The sequence below is a fragment of the Onychomys torridus genome, chromosome 7, assembly GCF_903995425.1.
Source record: "Onychomys torridus chromosome 7, mOncTor1.1, whole genome shotgun sequence".
In the NCBI taxonomy this organism is placed as follows: Eukaryota; Metazoa; Chordata; class Mammalia; order Rodentia; family Cricetidae; genus Onychomys; species Onychomys torridus.
The window spans coordinates 99,682,063-99,704,215 of record NC_050449.1 but is presented as its reverse complement, the minus strand read 5'-3'; the positions used below and the strand labels follow the sequence as shown (position 1 = coordinate 99,704,215).

Below are 22,153 nucleotides of genomic sequence, written 5' to 3'. Positions count from 1 at the left end.
TGTGGTCTTTGGAAAGTTTGTGGTGGGGGTGGGGGCAGAAACAAATGAGGACACAAAGGAGTTTAGTTTTATAAAAATTCAATTTTAAGGCTTGTACCTCCGAGTTGAGATGTCTGGGAAGCAGATGGTTGAAGTTGAGGGGACTCTAGAGTTAAAGCATGAATTAAAGCTGGGTTTAAGTTGCAAGTCAAGATGAGTTCATCTGAAGAATAGGAGAAACAGTGAAAAACCTAGCTTTGGCACATCAATGTTTGGAGGAGGTGAGAGAAAAAACAGTAGGAAGAAATGACTACTAAGGAAAGGGATGCAGAGGAACAGTGCTGGGGAAGCCAGACAACAAAGCATTTCAAAGAAGAGAGTCTGTAGCCAGCATCGGTACCCTAGAGCTGGAGTTACACACAGTTATAAGCCACTGTGTGAGTGCTGGGAATTGAACCTCAGTCCTGTGGAAGAGCAGCCAGTTCTCTTAACCACCAAGTCATCTCTCCAGCTTCCCTTCCCTCTTTTTAAAGTTAGGGTCTCACACTACGTAGCTAGCCTAAGCTGGCCTTGAACAGTCAGTCCTCTTGCTTTGATTTCCCAAATGCTGAGATTATCCTTAATAAATAATAAACAGTTTCAGGGCAGTGACAGGTGCTTAAATAACAGGTGGATAGGAATTGGAGCCCCTCTAAACAAGTCTCTGTGTCTGTGTCTCTGTGTGTTATTGAGGGCTAAATCTAGGGCATCTCTGATGCTAAGCAAGAGCTCTGCCACTGAACTACATCCCTAGCATTTTTCTTACTTTTGAAAAAGTAACTAATTTTTTTCTTTCTTTCTTTCTTTCTTTCTTTCTTTCTTTCTTTCTTTCTTTCTTTCTTTCTTTCTTTCTTTCTTTCTTTCTTCTTCTTCTTCTTCTTCTTCTTCTTCTTCTTCTTCTTCTTCTTCTTCTTCTTCTCCTCCTCCTCCTCCTCCTCCTCCTCCTCCTCCTCCTCCTCCTCCTCCTCCTCCTCTCCTCCCCCACAAGGCAAGATCTCACTTAAGTTGCCCAGGCTGGCCTTAACCTTTGAATACTCCTGCCTTAGCTCCTTTGAATAACTAGGATTACAGGCCTATGCTACAAGTCCCAACTAAGAATAGATAGCTGGGAACTTTTGCTAGATAAAGGCACAAATAAACAAGTCAATAGTGAAGGGAGAGTTATGATCAGCAGATTTTTTTTCTGGTTTGACGTTTTATTTACTTACATTATCATTAGTGCTTAAATTGGCCTGAAACTCCCTGCCTCTGTAGTGCTAGGAAAGTGTATGAGCCACCATTCCCAACAAAGAAGGGCAGTTTGACTTTGTTTTTATCTTTCTCAGTTAGTTGAGTTGTTTCCTTTAGCATTATGACAATAGAAATGATCAGGGAGGGAGAGAAACTGATGATCAGGAAAGACTGGGACAGTCTGTGCTGCCTTGATCCAGGCTGTGCCTGTGGCCTTGAATTACCTTCACTGTAGAATGCAGATGCTGAATAGTAGACAGGAACATGCCTCAGGGCAAGACAGTCATGTTCTAAACTCTGTGATTTGGGCAAGTCCTTGATGAACCTTTTAGTTTCAGACCACAAAATGAAAACTCTGGAACCCAAACTCCAGGTCTTTTATTCTGTTCTTGTGTGCAAGGGAAGGATGGACATTGTTTTAGGAAGAAAAGAACAAAAAAGGCCATGTCGATGACTATGGGGAAGCAGTCAGGCCTGGTGACCAAATGGAAGTGTCATCAGCTTCCTTATTGTATTTCAGCCAGGTGAGTTTCAGCACATTGGTGTCCCTGGGGTGGCATTCCTTAAATTATAGCGTCTATTTTTTGTTTGTTTGTAGTAGGATCTCTGTGTAGCTCTGGCTGGTCTGGAACTATCTATGAAGATCAGGCTGGCCTTGAACCTAGAGTGCCTCAGGAGTGTTGGAGTTAAAGGCATGCATAACCACTCTCCGATAAATTACAGTTTCAGACCAGGTTTCTCCTGAGTTTATTGGTTACCCTTCTTCCCCCATACTAGGAAGCTATACCACTTTTTTCTTGGGAATGCCTGACTATTTATTGTTGGACTGATTTTTCAGAATAGCATTAGTCATAACTTCTCAGCCTTTTGGCTAAGATCAAATGTCAAATAACAAAAGTCAGAATTCATGGCAGCCTCCCTGTTTGAGATGAAGCAGTGCCAATTTAGATACCAATTCCTGTCCTCCCTTTCTCTGCCAGGCTGGAGACACAAAGTGGCAGAGTGTTTGGGCATGTTAGGGGCAAAAGATTGTTTTCCAAAGTTGCATCAGAAAAGCATGCCAGACATTGACCCCATTGTTTAGCATGACTTGGTAGGACCTTTAACACTCTTTCCCAATAATGAGGGAGGGAAGCTTTAGATTGTGCGTTGTATTGGCATTTCTCAAATTGTGTAAGATGTTGAGCTCTTTATTCTGTGACCATTTTGACTTTTGAGAACTTTTCTTCGAATTTCCTATTGATTTGTAGAAATTCTTTATATGTAAGTACAAGTCTTTTCTTTATACATACTGTAGATATTCTCTACCACTTAATCCCCCCATCTTCTCTCCCTACCTCCAGCTTTTTTCCCCTGTTTTTCTTTCTTTCTTTCTTTCTTTCTTTCTTTCTTTCTTTCTTTCTTTCTTTCTTTTTCTTTCTTTCTTTCTCTCTCTCTCTCTCTCTCTCTCTCTCTCTCTCTCTCTCTCTTTCTTTCCTTCTTTCTTCTTTTTAAAGGTAGGGTCTCATTGACCCAGGCTGGCCTAAAACTCAATATGGAACAGAGATGTTGGCCTTGATCTCCTGACCCTCCTGTGCCTGCTGTCCCCCCCAAGTGCTGGGACTCCAGGCATGTGCTACCAGTCCTGGCATCTGTTTTTTAAAAAAAAAATTATTTTTTATTATTTATTTAATTTTTTTTTGGTTTTCCGAGACAGGGTTTCTCTGTGTAGCTTTGCGCCTTTCCTGGAACTCGATTTGGAGACCAGGCTGGCCTCTCACAGAGATCTGCTTGGCTCTGCCTCCTGAACGCTGGGATTAAAGGCGTGCGCCACCACTGCCCGGCTGTTTTTTAATTTTTAAAATTTTTTTTAATTTATTTTATTTTATTTTTTTGCCAGAGCTGAGGACTGAACTCAGGGCCTTGCGCTTGCTAGGCAAGTGCTCTACCACTAAGCTAAATCCCCAACCCTTGTTTTTAAATTTTTTTGAGACAGCCTTGCTGTGTAGCCCAAGGTAGCAGCTGCTGCTGTTCCTCTCCCCCTCCCTGCCCTTTTTCTCTTCCTCCTTTTTTTTTTTTTTTTTTAAAGACAGGGTTTCTCTGTAGCTTTGGAGCCTATCCTGGACTAGCTCTGTAGACCAGGCTAGCCTCGAACTCACAGAGATCCACCTGGCTTTGCCTCCCGAGTGCTGGATTTCAGGCCTGTGCCACCGCCACCTGGCTTCTCCTTCTCCTCTTTAAATAGTGTTCCGTGTAACTGAGGCTGGCCTTGAACTAGCAGAAGATGATTGCCTTTGTTATTCTTCTATTGTGAAGAGTTGTGAAGAGATGCCATGGGCAAGGCAACTTTTCAAAAAGGAAGCATTTCAATGGGGCTTGCTTAGAGTTTCAGAGGTTCAGGAAGCATGGCAGCAGGCCTAGCAGGCATGGTTCAAAGAGTTTATAGCCTGATCCTCGGGCAGGCAAGCAGAGAGAGACTGGGCCTGGTGTGGGCTTTTGAAGCCTCAAAGCCTACCTCTAGTGATAACACTTCCTCAAAAACAAGTCATGCTGACTTAAAAAGGCCACACCTCCTAATCCTTCCCAAACAGTTCCACTAACTGGGAACCAAGTATTCCAACACATGAGCCTATAGGGTCTATTCTCATTCAAATCACCAAAATGGCCTTGAACTCTCCTAATCCTTCAGCCACTTCCCAAATGCTGGGGTAACAGGTGTGTACCTAAGTCTTACTTTCTTTTTAATATGGCCAGTCTGAAAGTGCTTCTCCTGTCTTTCTCTGATTAAAATTTAACTCTGTAACTCTTTGGATTAACAGAGTCAACATTTAGGCATTTAATGAAATGGAATAGTTGAAAAAGCTCATGATAATAATGAATTTATCGTTTTGTCAAGCCCTAACTTCAAATGTTGCTGTCTTAGGCTAGGGTATAGAGGCTAATTCTTTATTTTTGCTTTACATGGCATCTCCTTTTCAATCTGCCTTATTTTCTGTTCCTAAATCAGAAATTCTTAGCATGATTAGGGATGTGAAAGACGCATTTAAACTTTTTAATTACATCTGAATATTTTTAATAGAAGAACTTGCACCTAGTACTGTATACTAGTACTGTAATCTGGGATTTTTACAGAGTTATTTTCCTCTCACTGGCCTTCTTTGCTTTCCCAGCATAATGTCTGCTCTACCAGGTCATATGCTCATGGAACCCCAGTCTTTGTCTACTGCCTTTTCGGTACTACAAATTCTTCTGGGAGTTTTGTGAGCGTTGTTGTGTAGTTTGTAGCTTTGTGCTTCAATGTGGTCACCAGCAGGAGGGAAGTAAGAGTGACCTCTGTTGGCTCTTTCACCTTCCCTTCAGGTTACTGGTTGTGGTAGTTGGAATGTGACTGGCCCTCATAATCTCAAAGCGTGTGACCTTGTTGGAGGAAGTTTGTCACTGTGGTGACAGGCTTTGAGGTTTCCTATGCTCAGGATAGGAAACGACAGACCACCAGTGTCTCAGTCGACTTCTTGTTGCCTGCAAGACATAGGACTCTCAGCTACTCCTGCAGCACCATGTCTGCGGGCATGCTGCCATGCTCTCCGTCATAATGGAGTGAACCTCTGAAACTGTAAGCAAGCTCCCTCAATTAAATATTTTCCTTTATAAGAGTTGCTGTAGTCATGGTGTCTGTTCACAACAATAGAAACCCTGACTAAGACACTCTTTTGCTGTGCTGCACACACAGAACAGATTTAGAAGTTTAACGCTTCAGTTGTGTGTTCCTGAGTCTTCTTTTAAAGGAAACAGGTGAGCTGTTGGATTTCTCCTTGTCCCTTCTCTCTTGAAAGGGCAGCAGTTTCTTCTGATGTGTTGTGGCCACCCTTGCATGGGACTCTAGTGGAGTTTGTATTATGCAAAGATTTGTACCCTCTGTACCCCTGGTCATATTTGCCCCTCTCGTGCTTAGCTCCCAGGTTCACATGAGATGCCAGGAGGTCGTGTCTAGTCATGGTGTGTCGTTTATTTCCCGCTCCAGCCCAGGCTGCCATTTGGAGCTCTGACACTTTTCTCTGGTTCTAGAACAACAGGCAACTACAGGGGTGGGGACTATTTTATTAACTATAGTATATAATGGTAGGTATGTAGATATTGACTCTTTAGTGATTCTGAAGTCTCTAGGAATAATGTATGTAAGTCTTCTGTCTGAGTCAGTGTTCTATTGCTGTGAAGAGACACCAAAACCAAGGCAACTCTTAGAAAAGAAAGCATGACTTGGGGCTTGCTCACAGTTCCAGAACTTAGTTCATCATCATTGTGGCAGGGAGGATGCTGGCAAGCATGGCTTTAGTGAAGTAGTTGAGAGCAGACACACATAGAGAAAAAGACTGGAGCTGACAAGGGCTTTTGAAACCTCAAAGCCCTACCCAGTGATAACACCTCTTCCAACCAGGCCACACCTCCTCCAGCAAGGCTGCATCTTTTAATCCTTTCAAAGAGTTCCACTCTCTGCTGACTAAGCATTTAAATACATGTGTCTATGGGGGCCATTCTTACTCATACTCCACATCTTCCATTTTTTCCCCTCAATGGTTAGATTGTTCATACTTGTGGAAGTAATCAAGAAAATATTCCACTGCCTTGTCTTCCTCTTCGGATCCCTAGTCCATTCCTTTCTACAAATCTTTACCAGAGAGACAAAGACAAAGGACCCTTAGGGGTGAAATTGCTGAGGTGGTGCTGTGCTCTTGAGGACAGAGTAACCACCCTGCTGTCACTATGTCAGCAAGTGCCTCTCTCTGAATGAGTGGGTGCCCCTTTTAGGGATGACCTGGCACTGCACTGTTCTCCGGGCTGTGGAGTTTCCTTTTTTCCATGTGTGATGAGGATTAGATGTGGGTTTGTAGGTGGAAAGGAAGGCATCAGGGAGAGTATATGATCTTGTAGTGGACTTTTGGTTAAGGAGTGAAAATTAGTAGGTCTTTTCTATTTCTTTTGTGGAGGATGTGGAATGGGTAAGGCACTTGAGACAGGGTCTCATAGCTCAGGTCGGTTCCCAACTCACAATGTACCTGATATTGGTCTTGAACTCCTGATCTTAATGAGTTCACCCCTCAAATACTGGGCTTATTGATATGTGTTCACCACCATGTTGTGATCTCCTTCCCTCCCCTGTCTTTCTCTTTTAAATTTTTTTCAATATTTATTAATTTTATGTGCGTGAATGTTTTACCTGGATGCATGTGTGTATGCCATAAGCGTGGCTGGGGTCTACAGAGGTCAGAAGAGAGCATCCCATCTTCTGGAACTGGAGTTATATGGATGGTTGTGAGCCACCATGTGGGTGCTGGAAACTGAACCTAGTTCTTCTGCTAGAAGAACAAGCTGGGTGATGGTGGCTCACTCCTTTAATCCCAGCACCTGGGAGGCAGAGGCAGTCAGATCTCTGAGTTCAAGACCAGCAAAGGGAGTTCCAAGATAGCCAGGGACACACAGAGAAACTCTGTCTCGAAAAACAAAAATTAAAAACAAAAAATTTTTTGAGACAGGGTCTTAGTTATGTAGCCCTGGCCAGTCTGGAACTGTCTATGTAGACCAGACTGACCTTGAACTCACAAAGACCTACTTGCCTTTGCTTCTTGAGTGTGGGAATTAGGTGTATCACTGTGGCTGCTGCTAAACTAATTTTTACTTATTTGTTTTTAAATTTTTATATTTAGTTCATCAATAACTATTTCAGTTATTTATTTCAGTTATTCTTTTTTGTTGTTGTTGTTGTTGTTGTTGTTGTTTTCCTTCGAGACAGGGTTTCTCTGTAGCTCTGGAGCCTGTCCTGGACTAGCTCTGTAGACCAGGCTAGCCTCGAACTCACAGAGATCCACCTGCCTCTGCCTCCAGAGTGCTGGGATTACAGGCATGCGCCGCCACCGTCCGGCTTCAATTATTCTTGTTATGACACAAATAAAGTTGTCTTTCTGCTTTCGTTGTAAGATTTGGCTGGGAAGAATTTCTCTCTATATTTAATTGCAGCATCAAATATTTTACTATTTTTTTTTCAAATAACTCCTAATATTATTTAAAGAGTGGCAACAAATGTCTACAAAAGAGCTAAATGTATGTATCATGATTATGAACATTGCTCTAACTTCTGGAAAACATGGAGTTCAACATTACAGTAGATTAGCATATTAGTTATTACATGGTGAATTTACTTTTTTACATCTTGAAAGTTTTTAATTTTTGTTTGTTTGTTTGAGAGTTTCATATATGGGCACTTATCTACATCACTCTACCTTCTTCCCTTTCCCCCTTGAGCTCCTGCAGTGCCCTCTCCTGAAATCATGATCTCTTCTTTAATTATTGTTGCATGTATAACCTATTTAGTCTATTTAGCTTTGCTTGTATATGCATGTATCCAAGGTTGACCACTCAGGACTGGACTTCCTGTGTGGGAGTTTGGCCCTGGAGGCATCTGATTTTCCCCGTCTCAGTATCTAATAAATACTTGTAGCTCTTCTCTTGCAGGGTTAGAACCATGTGAAATTTTCCTGCCTGCATTGGCATGTCAGTTGGTGTTGTCGTTCTCCCTGTCATGTCTAGGAGATACCACACATATCAGCACCCCCTGGGCCTCTGGCTCGTACATTCTTTCTGCCTCCTTCCCCATGTTTCCCTGAGTCGTAGGGCTAGAGACTGCATTGCAGATGTGTTAGTTGGGATTGAGCTCCATACTCTGTATCTTAACCAGTTGTGGATCTCCATAATAGTCTCCATGGATTACAAATAGATGCTTTTTTGATGATAAATGATCTCCATGGATTACAAATAGATGCTTTTTTGATGATAAATGAGATTCGAGACAGGGTTTTTCTGTGTAGCCCTGGCTGCCCTGAAACTTGTTCTGTAGACCAGGCTGGCCTCAAACTCAGAGATCCACCTTCATCTAGCTCTTGGGAATAAAGGCGTGTGCCTCTACCACTGGGATAATTTTGGTTTTTGTTTGTTTGTTTGTTTTTTGTTTGTTTTTGTTTTTTTGAGACAGGGTTTCTCTGTGTAGCTTTGCGCCTTTCCTGGAACTCGCTTTGGAAACCAGGCTGGCCTCGAACTCACAGAGATCCACCTGCCTCTGCCTCCCAGTGCTGGGATTAAAGGCGTGCCACCACCACCTGGCTAAAGCATTGTTTTTGTTTGTTATTTAAATTTTGGTTTTGCTCTTCCTCCCTCCCTTCCTTCCTTCCTTCCTTCCTCCCTCCCTCCCTCCCTCCCTCCCTCTCTCCTTCCTCCCTCCCTCCCTCCCTCCCTCCCTCTCTCCTTCCTTCCTTCCTTCCTCCCTCCCTCCCTCCCTTCCTTCCTTCCTTCCTCCCTCCCTCCCTCCCTCCCTCCCTCCCTCCCTCCTTCCTTCCTTCCTTCCTTCCCTCCCTCCTTCCTTCCTTCCTTCCTTCCTTCCTTTCTTTCTTTTTTTTGGAGCTGAGGATTGAACCCAGGGCCTTGCGCTTAGCAAGCGCTCTACCACTGAGCTAAATCCCCAACCCTAAAGATGTATGTATGTATGTATGTATGTATGTATGTATGTATGTATGTATGTATGTATGTATATATACAGTGTTCTGCATGCCAGAAGAGGGCTCCAGATCTCATTACAGATGGTTATGAGCCACCATGTGGTTGCTGGGAATTGAACTCAGGATCTCTGGAAGAGCAGCCAGTGCTCTTAACCTCTGAGCCATCTCTCCAGCCCCAAATTTTGTTTTGTTTTGAGACAGGATTTCTCTATCTAACCCAGGCTGTCCAGGAATTCTCTCTGTAGACCAGAGTGGCCTAGAACTCAGAGATCCACGTGCCTCTGCCTCCCGAGACTGGGACTAACGGTGCATGCTGCCACTACTTGGCCATGAGAGCTACTCTTGTCTGTGGGTATGAGGATAGAAGACGTAGAAAACAGATGGTCTATTAGTTTACGAAAGTGACTGTGCTAGGTTCTCCTTTTGTGTCTGTGACTTTCCCATGGCTGCTGTAGCCCCGAGTAGTACCTAGGTTTATAGTACCTAGCATGAATTCCTTCCTGTTGAATGGGCCTTAAGTCCAATTAGCTGTTGGTTACCCCTAAGATACAAGTGCCACTATTGTGGCTGTCATGCTAGTCGTCATTGTTGGGGGTTGTAGGCTTCTGCAGCTGGGCAAGATGATAGACTGACCCTTTGCCTTGGCAGCTTCTCAGGGAGGAAGCTTCCAGGTTATTTCCAGCTCAACTCCTCTAAAGTATGTGGTCTCTTCAGCAGTAGAGCCTTACCTTCAAATTCTGGGAGCCCTCCAAGGGTCTGACAACAAGTTGAGAGGAGTTTTCTCATGTGTAGTACTGGGACTTTTATTAGACAGTCTGTGGCTCTTGGGTGAAAATTACCACTCCGTGTATTATGACTTCTTTAAACTGCATATCTATGTACATACATACATACATACATACATACATACATATGTATATATACATATAGACTTAAAACATTATTCCTGATGTCTTTTCAAACATCTTTAGTCTTACTTATCTTATCATGCTCCTTCTCCTTCTCTGTTGCCCTTCCTCACCCCTCCTCAATTAAAGCTCATTTTATGTTCATTTGTGTCTGTGTGGGTATATGCTACACATGTACAGGTGCCCTTGGAGGCCAGAGGAGTTAAAGTGGTTATGAGTGCTTTAGAGGGTGCTGGCAAGCAGACTCATAGCCTCTGGAAAAGCAGAATGCACTCTTCAACAGCGAGCCATCTCTCCAACCCCATCTCAGATCTTGTTTTTGGAGATATGTTTAATTCAGAATCTGCTAATGCTATGTAATATAAATGTCATAAAGATTTCTTTTTCTTCCTGGAGAATAACCGTGGCAGAGTTTCGGTCTTTTTTAACCTATTTTGAAAGTGAACCATATTTTGGTTTATATGAATAAAAATTCATGCAAGACCTAACTTACTTAGGCCTATTTGCAGATATATTGGCTTGCCCTCAGACCAGTCAGGTTTCTGCTCTGTGGCAGGCATTTGTTTTGGGTATTATATGTATAATGGAGAACGAGCTGTGAAGAGTCTCTGATTTGAAGGAATATTCTGGAAGAGATGATAGATGACAAGTGTTCAATTACATTACTAAAGTAGCTTCATGGGCTGTCAAGACGGCTCACCAGGTGACTTAGTTTGCTTTCTGTTGTGGTGATAGAACATTGACCAAAACCAACTTGAGAGGAGAAGTATTTATCTTACACTTCCTGACCTCAAATCTATCAGTGAGAGCAGTCAGGGCAGGACCTCCAGGCCAGAATCTAGAGTCAAGAACTAAAGCAGAAGCTGGAGGAACACTGCTCACTGGCTGGCCTCAGCTACAACTCAGGCAGTCTTGCCCAGAGATGGTACCACCCATAGCAATCATTGGTCGAGAAAAGGCCTATCTGATCTAGGCAGTCCCCCAATCGAGACTGCCTCAGATAATTTTGAGGTGTGTTGACAGCTGAATTTGTCTAGGAGACTAGGTTAAGGGGCTCACTACTAAACCTAACTACCTCAATTTGATCCTAGGAACTCATGGTGGACAGAGAAAACTGACTCCCACCAATTGCCCTCTGACTTCCACATGCAATGATACCCCCCAATAAATGAATGTACAAAATCCTTCCATATCCTAATAAGAATCATGTAGACAATAATGGATAGGACTGAACCACAGCAGTGGGAAGAGTGGCCCATTTTGCCAGGGTTGTTTGGGGAGCCTTGGAGAAGGCAGGCAGTGTTTGTAGAATCAACTCTTAGTTTGGGTTTTGCTCTTAAAATTGTATTTCACTCTGTTTTTTCCCCCTACTACTTTATTTTGTTTTTTGAGATAGGGTGTTATATAGCCCAAGGCAGTCTCATCAGACTCTCTTTGTAACCAAGAGTGACCTTGAACTTCTGATCCCTTGCTTTCACCTGGGTGCTGGGAGTGCAGGCCTGTACTGCCATGCCTTCTATACTTGTTTTAATTTTTTTTTGTTTTTGCTTTTGTTTATTCGGAGCTGAGGACCGAACCCAGGGCCTTGCACTTGCTAGGCAAGCATTCTACCATTGAGCTAAATCCCCAACACTTGTTTTAATTTTTAAAGTAAATTTGTATTTTCATTCTTTATCTTTTTGTTTCCTCCCTCCCCCTTCTCCTTCCCCTCCCCCACTTCATCAGAGTTTCATGTAGCTCAGGCTGGCTTGAACTTAGTATGTAGTCTAGGATGACCTTTGAACTTCTGATCCTCCTGCCTCCATCTCCTGAGTGTGGGATTACTGGTGTGAGCTACTACACATGATTTGTGGAATCCTAGAAATTGAACCCAGGGCTTCATGTATCCCAAGTAAGCACTTTACCAACTGAGTGCCAACTCCACCTCCATCTTTTTTTTTTTTTTTTTTTAACTTTGAGGAGACAAGTATCACTATAAACCTGCTGGTCTGGAACTCCATATGTAGACTAGATTGGCTTTGAACTTTCAGTGATCTTCCTGCTTCCTAAGTAGAGATTATAGGCAGGTACTCAGTTCTCACCCTAATTTTTTTGTTTTGTTTTAAAGACAGGGTCTTGAACTCACAGAGATCCTTCTACCTCTGTCTCCTCTTTGTAACAAGGGTGACCTTGAACTGTTCCTCCTGCCTCCACCTCTTGGGTACCGGATTGAAGGTGTGTGCCATCACATCAAACCTCTTTTATTCTATTCTGTTCTTTTCTTTCTTTCTTTCCCTCCCTCCCTCCCTTCTTCCCTTTCTACACAGCATTTCTCTGTGTAGCCTTGGCTGTCCTGAACTCACTCTGTAGACCAAGCTGGCCAGAGACCCACATGCCTCTGCCTCCCGAATACTGGGCTTAAATGCATGTGCCATCACAGCCTGCCTTCTTTTATTCTTTTTAAAAATTTCTCTTATTTATTTGTGTGTATGACTTTACACTCCTATGTAGCTGAAGCTGGCCTTAAACTGAAATCACCCCCAAAGTCAAGTGTTTTAAAACATTTCTCTTGGTTTCTGAGGTTTCAGGAAGGGCCTGGCTGGTTGGCTAACATTCTAGAATATTAAAGCTCACTTTGCATCTGGGGCTGTCAATCTTCTGTTTCCATCTCCAGTGTTGGATTACAGGCATTTGTCACTGTGCACTAACCCCAATTTTTTGTGATGCTATTTTATTATTTTCCAAGATAGCCTTGAATTTCTAGGCTGAGATGACTCTCCTGTCTCCTTGTGAGTTTTGATTAAAGCTTTGACTAGGTTTAGTGGTTTACTCTAAAATCCCAGAATTTGGAAGCAGAAGCAAGAGGATACCTCCATTCAGAGCCAGCCTGGTCTACAGAGAGAGGCTCACTCTCAAATAACAACAAAAAGGCCTTTGTGTAACAGTAGCACACAGTTCTGTTATTTTCTTCAGAAGATTGATTGTTCATTCTAATTTGAGCAAGCAGTTCAGTCACTAATTGATCACCGTAGTTTGAAAACCTTTGAGTTTAGACTTTAAAAGTTTCATTAGGGTGGGACTAGTCTAGGATTTACTCTAGGCTAGTTATTCCCACTGCTTTCCTGTTGTCTCAGCTGGTGGGACAGGTGTTAATGAGATCTGGCAGATCTGGAGCTCCCAAATTCCACTGCTCCCCCTCCCAACCCTGTTAAGATGTGTGTTTCTTCTGCTTCCTGTTGCTCCTGTCTGCTAAGTCCAAGGTGCTGTGTGCAGGCAGGTACAGACGCAAGTCTTGATGCACCTGTCTGCTCATGGGCTCCTTGACTTGGACTCCTAGCTTTCTGTGCTGCAGTAGGAAACTGTCCCCTAGTGGTGGGCAGTCCAGCTCCCTGTGAGCTTCCTGAGGCTTGACTGGGCTCTATAACGGTGTAAGTCTGTGTATTTGGTGTTTGTATGTGGGAGGTGTGTGCCACCTGTGTAGAGGTCTGGGGACAAGTTGTAGGACGTGCTTTTGTCCTTCCATTGTGTGAATCTGAGGACTGAACTCAGCTCATCAGGCTTGGTGGGTGACCTGTATGTCATCATGTGTAGTTCTCCACCCCCTCCGTTCCATTTTTCTTCTGATAAATTACATACCGCATAAACTTTATTCTCAACCATTTTAAATGTGTTTTTACAATACCTCAGTTCAGATTTGAGGCATTATTTATTAATAAAAATTTAATATATCTTTGGATAGTAGTGTGTTAGAAAGCTTAATTTAAAAATTGCTGATTTAGTTGCTGACTTGAGTGCCATAAAAAATATGGTTGAATGAGGTAAGTGTGGAGGTGCACACCTGTAATCCTAGCGTTTAGGAGGCAGAGACAGGAGAATCCGGAGTTCAACATCAACCCATGTTACAAAATGAGATTTTTAAAAAAAATGTAATGAATCATTTATCTTTAAACTTGTTATAGAATTTACAAAAGGTTGAGGCCACCTGGTAAGGCTTAGGAGGAGTAGGTTTGATGGAATTTAAAGAAAATGGGAATTTATTTTTTAGTGTTCTGAAAATTATTTCTATTCTTTAAAATTTCATACATGGATACAATGTATTTTGATCATATTCACCCCTGCTCCTCCCTCTAATTCCTCCCAGATCTACACCATACCCCTGTGATCTCCTAACTTTGTGTCCTTTTTTATTTTAACCCTCCAAGTTTCTCTCTCTCTCTCTCTCTCTCTCTCTCTCTCTTTTTTTTTTTTTTTTTGGAGACCAGAGTTTCTTTGTATAGCTCTGTTTATCCTGGAACTCACTCTGTAGACCAGGCTGGCCTTGAACTCACAGAGGTCCACTTGTCTCTGCCTCCCGAGTGCTGGGATTAAAGGCGTGCACCACCACTGCCCAGTTTGACTCAGTTTTTTTGTTTTTGTTTTTTTGTTTTTCCATAGATTGACTCAGCTTTTATTGAGGTCTTTCTTCGTTAAACATTCAGCTTCTTTCTCCTGTGTGTGGATTTCTCAGCATTAATAATTGAATGACTGCCATCTCCTCATTGAATAGTCTTGAAACCTTTGTAAAACAACCTGGTTGTGTCTTATGCTAGGTTATTCCACTTTTTATTTCATTAGTCTACATGTATGCTTTATGCTAGTACCTCATGGTTTGGCTACTGCTTCTTTGTACTAAGTTTTGAAATCAGAAAGCATGAGTCTCCAACTTTGCCCCTTTTACAAATGTTTTTGCTTAATTTTTAAAGTAAAGTTTTATTGGAATATTTTCCCTTACTTGTTTATGTGGGAGGTTTTTTTTGAGATGCGATGATAAAGTTAAGTATCTGTGATAGAGACCTTATTACTCACAGAACCTGAAATCTTCACTGTCTGATTAACTACTGAAATATTTGCAGATCACTGAACATTAAAGCACTGCTGATTACTCGGTGATGACGGACTGTGATAGAAATAAACAGATGGAGAAGGGAAAGTATATAAAGACACTCAGACTACTGTAGATGCAAGTGGAAAGTTAGAACATGCCCAGCAGCAGGAAAATGCCATTCTGTGATTTGCTTACAGCATGCCATGCAAATGGCAACCGTGTGCTCTCTGTCAATGAAATATTTATCTATAGGTCCAGTGAGATGGCTCAGTGTACAAGTGTGCTTACTGTCAAACTTGACAGCCAAGTTTGATCCCCAGATCCCATGTATTGGAAGAAGAGAGCCAACTCCCACAAGTTGTCCTCTGACCTCCACAAATACATGCATGCATGTTTGCGCGCGCACAGACAGACAGACAGACAGACACACACCTAAAAATGTAAAAAGAAATATTACTAGGTGTGGTGGTGAACACCTTTAATTCCAGTACTCAGGAGGCAGAGGCAGGCAGATCTCTGTGAGTTTGAGGCCAGCCTGGTCTACAGAGCGAGTTCTAGGTCAGCCAAGGCTGTTAACCCTGTCTCGATAAACAAAACAAAGCAAAACAAGAAATATTTATGTGCATTAGGCAACCAACCCAACACAAAAAGGGTGTATACTCATTAATTACTATATGAAATATGCAAATGTATTAGCAATTGTAGGGAAAATGGCACATAAGCTGTTTGAAGTTTAGTGATCATTTAATTTTATTTTTTCTTAAAACTTTGTAATTGACACCTGCTTATAGGTAAGCAACAGAGCACTTGTCTGGCATGCCTGAAGTCGTAGGCTCAACTCCTGGCACTGCAAAAGTTAAATGAAATAGATAAAATTTAAAAAATAATTTATTTTTTAAATTATGGAATTTGGAAGGATCAACAGTAAACACAATGATAAGAACTCTGCCTCCATCTCTTTGAGTAGCCAGCCACTCCGGCACATATCTTCAAATCTTCCATCCTTAACATCATAACTTTTCCCCCCTTTGACAAGGGCTGTCTATAGAATTCATCATGTGGACCAGAGTGGCCTCAGATTGGTGCCATGCAAGCCTCCTGCTTCTGCCTTCCACTGCTAGGGTGACAAACATGAACCACTGTTCCTAGCTTTCAGATCTTTTTTTTTTTTAAATTGTAGTTTCTGGGGCTCAGGAGATGCCTGAGTAGTTGGGAGCACTAACTCTCTTGTAGAGGACCTGGGTTTGTTCCCAGCACCCACATGAGGTGACTCACAACTGCCTGCACTTCCTGCACTAGGGGAACTGACACTTAGCTTCTGCAGGCATCCACACGAATGTAGCATACCCTCATACAGATGTACACATGTACAATAGTTCAAAGTAAAAGTTGTAGTTCCTTATATTATGAAATATTTATATAATCCCCAATTATCTTTAAAATTTATTTTAATGTTAATTTATTCATATTTCTACAAGGACTACATATGGTTGACGTACCTTTTACATCTCTTTATTGATTTTACCTCCCTTTAAATACTTTTCCTCACAGTTTATTTCTAGATGAAAAGATTTGCTGACTCTATAGTTTTATATATTCTAGATTTCATTGTTGTACCCATGTGGTCTTGTTTAACTTAGTTCTTTGTCTTTTGTGATCTTTGTAAACACTGAATGAAATCTAAGTTGTGTTGAGATTAGGGTATAAAATGTTTGGTGCACATAGCTCATAGATTGTGGTGTATGCATAATTTTTGTTTGTTTCTTAAGGAAGGATCTGTGTAGCCCAGGGTGTCTTTACTTTCTCTCTGTCATCATCTTGCCTCAGCTTTTCAGGTGCTGGGATTACATAGTGTGTGCTCCCATACCAGGCCCTGGTATATGCATTTTACCATGGGACATTAGCAGAAACATGCTGCCACTTAGAGGCCACTGACCTCTCTAGTGCAGAAGAAGAAGCAGGTTAGCTGAAGGGTGGGCCCTGGAAGTATATGGATTTGTGCACTCACCGAATGAAATGTGGTATGTCCTGTTCTGCATAGGTTTGCCAGTTAAATTTGTGGTGGTGGTATTTATAACTCATTCCCAAGAAGCTTATGCAAGTGTTCTTTGTTTATATAACTTGTGATTGCTACTCATAGAAAGTTCAAGGGCATTCAGGTGAAGGAGAAAGTTCAGGGGTATTTGTGCCTAGGTCTGAACCTATGATTTGCCAGGGTGGTAATAGCCATTGACTTTTAAGCTATGCATGTACATTTGTTATATGACAGAACATGGGGCTCTTTACCTTCTTGTTTGACTATAGGTCTCCCACAACTGACTGATCTTTTCAAAATTGCTATTACACTCAGCCCCATGCTGGAAAGTAGTAATAGGCCTCATAACTTGGAATGGATATTTGATAGTAAATTTGTTTGTAATTCAGAAGACTAGCAGTTTGTGCTCTCTCCTCCCCAGAACAGTCCACCCCAGAAGAAGTATGACGGCTAGATCAAGGAAATAACAACAGTTGGCAGCAAGTTCTCACTGCCCAGCAAGCAGATCAATTTCAGCCCCTGGGCTTGGCCTTGCAGACCTGCCCTCTGTGCTGACTCTGTCCTGTCCGCCTACTTTTTAACCTTGCTTCCAACTGTTCCTCCAAGTAGTTACTCAATAAATTTGCTTGTGAAATAGAAACAAAACATAGTAAGATTTGAAGCACACCAAAGGTCATTAACCAGACTTGGGGTATAGCTCAGCCAGAAAACAACAAGGCCATTGTACAAGGAGGCCAGAGAACTAGCAAAAACACAAAGTTGAAGTGTCCCAGCTCAGCTGCAAGTATAGTAGGCCAGGCTGTTTCCATCTGTTCTACCCCCAATAAGCCGCCTCTGTAGGTGCTCTCTTGGCAGTGGTTACTTCTCCTAGGGGAGCTGCTATCTAAGCAGCTGTTTATTTGGGGGGGTGGAGGAGAGGCAGGATTGATGGCTTTCTCTTTTAGGAGATAAGAATTTAGGGCTGCAAGTTGGACAGATGTGAAAATGCTGTGCATCTGTCTGAGAGGAAGGGTGCTGAAAGTTCTTTTGTTTGTTAGTTTGTTTTTTTCTTTTTTTGGAGACAGTGTCTCTCTATGTAGCTCTGGCTGTCCAGGAATTCACAATGTAGACCAGCCTGGCTTCGAACTCAGAGATCTGCCTGCCTCTGCCTCATGAGTGTTGGGATTAAAGGTGTGCACCACTATGCCCATCTAAAAGATAGTTCTTTTAGTGGCAAACAACTGCCTGGACTTTCTCTCCTGTGCTCTTTGAAATAGAGGACAGATTTGGGAGAGCAGCTAACGGCTTGGTGTTCTACTTTGACTGCATTCTTCCTCTGAGATAATCCTGTTTATTGCTAAGACTTAAGGTGGTAAACTGGTTTACTTTGAGATCCAGTGTCATAGATCCAAGGACACAGTTCCAAGCATGAAGGGACACATGTATCCACATAAATCACATAAATCAAGCTTCCTAAATTGTTCTATGTAGAACAACAGGGCAGATTGACACAGTTCTCCTCTGTAAACTATTTCCATTCTGTTTCATTACTATCAGCAGGAGGTCAAGAATCAGTCTGAGAAACCACCCACATAAGAGTCTTTTAAGACAAAACAAAACTTATTTTAGGGCTGGAGAGAACACTTGCTGTTCTTACATTGGACCTAGTTCAGTTCTTAGCACTCCCATGGTGACTTATCCCTTCTTTAATATTCCGTATATATTGCTGTGTTGTATACACGAGCCATCTCTTAATAGAACACAGTATCCTTTGAAGGATATCTTAACTATCTTCCCATATCTAGTGCAGAGCTTGCCCTTTGTAAGTCCTCACTAAGTGGCTGACAAGCTGAGCAAGCGCTGAGAGAATATGAGCTGCCTCAGACTCACGCCCTGGGTTACAGGCAGGCACTCTCACCGCACTCGAGTGTTCTCAGGCCAGGAAGTCTCCTAACTCCTATTACATTGTTCAGTGGATTGTTTTCATTTGTTCTGTGCCCTGGTCAGGATTAGATCTGGTGCACACAGTATCTAATCCTCGTACAGCCCTGAGTATGAGTATCACTGTCTTCTTATTATACGTATATCTATAGACATTCAGAGAGATACTGCCTTGGGTTATCTTCTAATACGTTGCTGGGTTGAAATTTGCACCTGGGAATGTCTGGCATCAAAATCTACCCGCTCTCCCTCCACCTTCACCTCCAGTAAATCATTTCTTTCCCCTGATTTTTTTCCAGACCCATCCCTGGAAGGCATGTGTGGCACTGAGCATGCCCAGTTGGGGGAAGATGGGCAGCGGCCGCCGCGGTGCACTTCAACTACCTCATCTCAGTCTGAGCCTTCAGAGCAGCTTAGGCACCAAGGCAAGATCCTAGCATCCGAAGACCCCAAAAAGAAGAGAGCTCAGAAGCCCTCTCATATGAGAAGGAACATACGGTGAGCTGTGCTCTGGGTAAGGGGAATCGGAGGGAGTAGACCAGAAATAGCAGAAAAACTAATTTGGGCAAGAATGTCCTCTTTGCAGTAGAGAAAAGTGTCCAACTATGAACCCTCATTAATAGTAAAGATGGCATATGTGGCGACACTTGCCTATAATACCGGTACTCAGAAGGCTGAGCTAAGAGAACATGAATTCCAGACCAGCATAGGTTACATAAGGGGACACTGTCTCCAAACAACCAGCACCACCAGCACCACCAGCACCACCAGCACCACCAGCACCACCACCAAAACCCGGTAATGAAGGTGAAGTTTGGACCCACTGTGTTGAACTGCACAGAATGTAGGGAAGATACGGAGGGGCTTTGACCATTGAGAGGACTTGGGGGCGCAGCTCATTGATAGTAGGATCATCTGACTGGACTTTTCTTTCTTTATGTTTCCTATGTCTCAAAACATGAAGTTTAAAACAGATCAATAAACAGACAGCAACAACATAAAACTCTCAGCAAAAGTGAGCCATTGTCTTCTTAGAATTCAATTTCAGGTGGTAGGGACTGACCGAGAATAAGACTTCTTCCTTGACCTAAAAGATAACCAAACATGAACTTCCTTAACTATCCAAATCCTCAACAACCTTTCCTCAACAACAAGTTGTTGCTAAATAACAACTTGTTCTGCTAAAGGAGATAAATAACATCCCCCTGTCTTTGTTACAGTTTTTTGTTGTTCATTTGTTTGTTTGAGACAGGTTCTAACCCAGTAGCTCAGGCTGCCCTGACTGTGTAGCCTTAGCTTTGAACTTTGGTAATCTTTGTACAGCAGCCTGTCAAGTGCTAGAATTACAAGTGTGAGCCATCATGCCTGGTATTGCCCCACAGTTTTCAAAACACATAATGGAAACTGGAAAGTATTACATTAAGCTCAGAAAATAATGATACAGAATCCCCATTAACCTATTTGTTCACCTAACAACTTTAAATTTGTTTGTGTGTGTGTGTGTTTATGTGTGTGCACTCATACCCATGTGTTGTGTGTTTATGGCACAGTGCATGCACTTGAATGTGTGGAGGCTGCAGCAGGACATTAGAGGCTTTTCCTCTGTTGCTTTCCACCTTATTGAGACAGGCTTTTTCACTGTATTGGAAGTTCATTTTGTCCAGAAGCTCTGGGATTATCCTGTAGAATGAAAACCATCTTAACCGTACCAGGTTTTTACATGAGTGCTGAAAATTTGAACCCAAGTCTTTGTTTGTTAGTATATTTGTTTTGTTTTGTTTTTTGAGACAGGGTTTCCCTGTGTAACAGCCCTGGCTGTTCTGGAACTCACCTTATAGACCAGGCTGACTCACAGAGATCCACCTACGTGCCTCTGCCTCCCGAATGCTGGGATTAAAGGCATGTGCTATTACTGCCCAGCCTTTATGCTTGTAGAGCAAGCTCTCCTAACTACTGGGCTGTCTCTTCCTCCTCCAACAGCGTGCGCACACACACACACACACACACACACACACACACACACACACACTCTTCAATATGTAACCCTGATGTGGGCCAGATTGGCACCTCACAGAGATCTGCTTACATCTGCCTCCTGAGTGCTGGAATTAAAGGCATGTGCCACCATCGCTAGCACACTTTATTTTTAATACTGGTTCAACTTTGTAAACCAAGGTCTTTCATTTTTCATTTATTTGTGTGTGCACCTGTGTGTGAGGGTGTGTATGGAGGCCAGAGGAGGATGCTCAGTATCTTCCTCTGTTACTCTCTGCATTATACCCTTGAGACAGAGTCTCTCACTGAACCTGGAGCTCGATGTTTTCCAAGCAGCACAGGAGAAAAACCAGGCAGTTGTTGCCCAGCGAGCCCAAGCAGTCCTGTCTTTGTCCTGTCCCAGCTTCTTGTATGGTCTGTGCCTTCTGTATACATGGCCAAAGCCTGCTGTTCAGTTGGTGCTGGGAATCCTAACTCAGGCCCTCATGTTTGCATAGTGAGTGCTCTTACCGTTGAGACATCTCCCCAGTCCTTTACTCTTGTCTTTACATGAAGAGTCTGACTGGCAGGTGTCTGTCAGGAAGTCAAATAACAAGTAATGTGCGGCGAGCTCCTCGACCAGCGAGGAAGAATGACCACCATTCGAGTATTCTTCTCAGATCACACTTTATTGGAGCGCTTCTTGATTGAGGGAGAGCGGGAGGTGAGGGGCCCCAAGAACCAAAAGGCAGCTGCTTATATAGGGAACCAAGCGAACGGGTCAATCTGTGATTGGATCCCACCAGAATGCAAGCACGGGGAGCCACGGGATAGGCTGAGGACATAAGGCCAAATTACCATATACGCACATGCGCAAACCTCGAGGCTCACAGCCCAGCAAGCATAGCCAAATATGGAGTTGTTTACAGCAAAGCTGTCAGGAAGTCGGTGCCATCTTAGAATGGTGACTCCCTACAGTAATGTACGGTAGCACAGACCATTTGCACAAACTCCCTCTGGCACCCATCCTACCTACCCCCATCTTTAAAAAGACCCTAACCTTACACCTGTGTAAGTTGCATAGGTGAGGCTTTTCTTCCCTTTTTCCCGGTTCTCTGACTTGAAGGGAAATCACAATGGTGATTTCAGCAATGGTGAATAATTGCTGATTCAGGATAATCCAAGAGCTTCTGGACAAAATGAACTTCCAATACAGTGAAAAAGCCTGTCTCAGGACAATAAGGTGGAAAGCAACAGAGGAAAAGCCTCTGATGCCCTGCTGTGGCCTCCACACATTCAAGTGCACGCACGTTTTTAGTTTGCTGTTACACTGCCCAAATCTTAAGGTAACCCAAGGTTGTCTCTTTTGAATGTTTAGAAAGCTACTCCGAGAGGATCAGTTGGAGCCCGTTACCAAAGCAGCACAGCAGGAGGAGTTGGAAAGAAGAAAGCGTCTGGAGCAGCAGAGGAAAGAGTATGCAGCCCCCATTCCTACTGTCCCTTTGGAGTTCCTGCCTGGTAAGCAAGCTTCGTGTTAGAAATGACCTAGTGTTCTAGGAGAAAAGGCCTCACTTGCAGAGTGGCCAGACAGATCTGGATTGTGGTCTCTCAGGAATTCTGAAGGCCTGTTGAGAGTACACAGTCAGAAGAGCTGTCATTTAGCAAGTAGAAATAGATTAAAATATACTTGAATAATTTTATG

The 22,153-nt window shown here is 42.9% G+C and overlaps 1 protein-coding gene across 1 annotated transcript in view; it reads left to right on the top strand.

Annotated features, from left to right (window-relative positions):
* The first annotated feature begins 18,781 nt into the window (after positions 1-18,781).
* Positions 18,782-22,153, top strand: part of Rad54l2 (RAD54 like 2) — a 30,567-nt gene continuing 27,195 nt past the window's right edge. The window contains exons 1-2 of the mRNA XM_036193902.1: positions 18,782-18,975; positions 21,830-21,969. Of these exons, the coding sequence (XP_036049795.1) occupies positions 18,794-18,975; positions 21,830-21,969 (322 nt within the window). The 5' untranslated portion in view covers positions 18,782-18,793. The remainder of the gene's footprint in view (positions 18,976-21,829; positions 21,970-22,153) is intronic.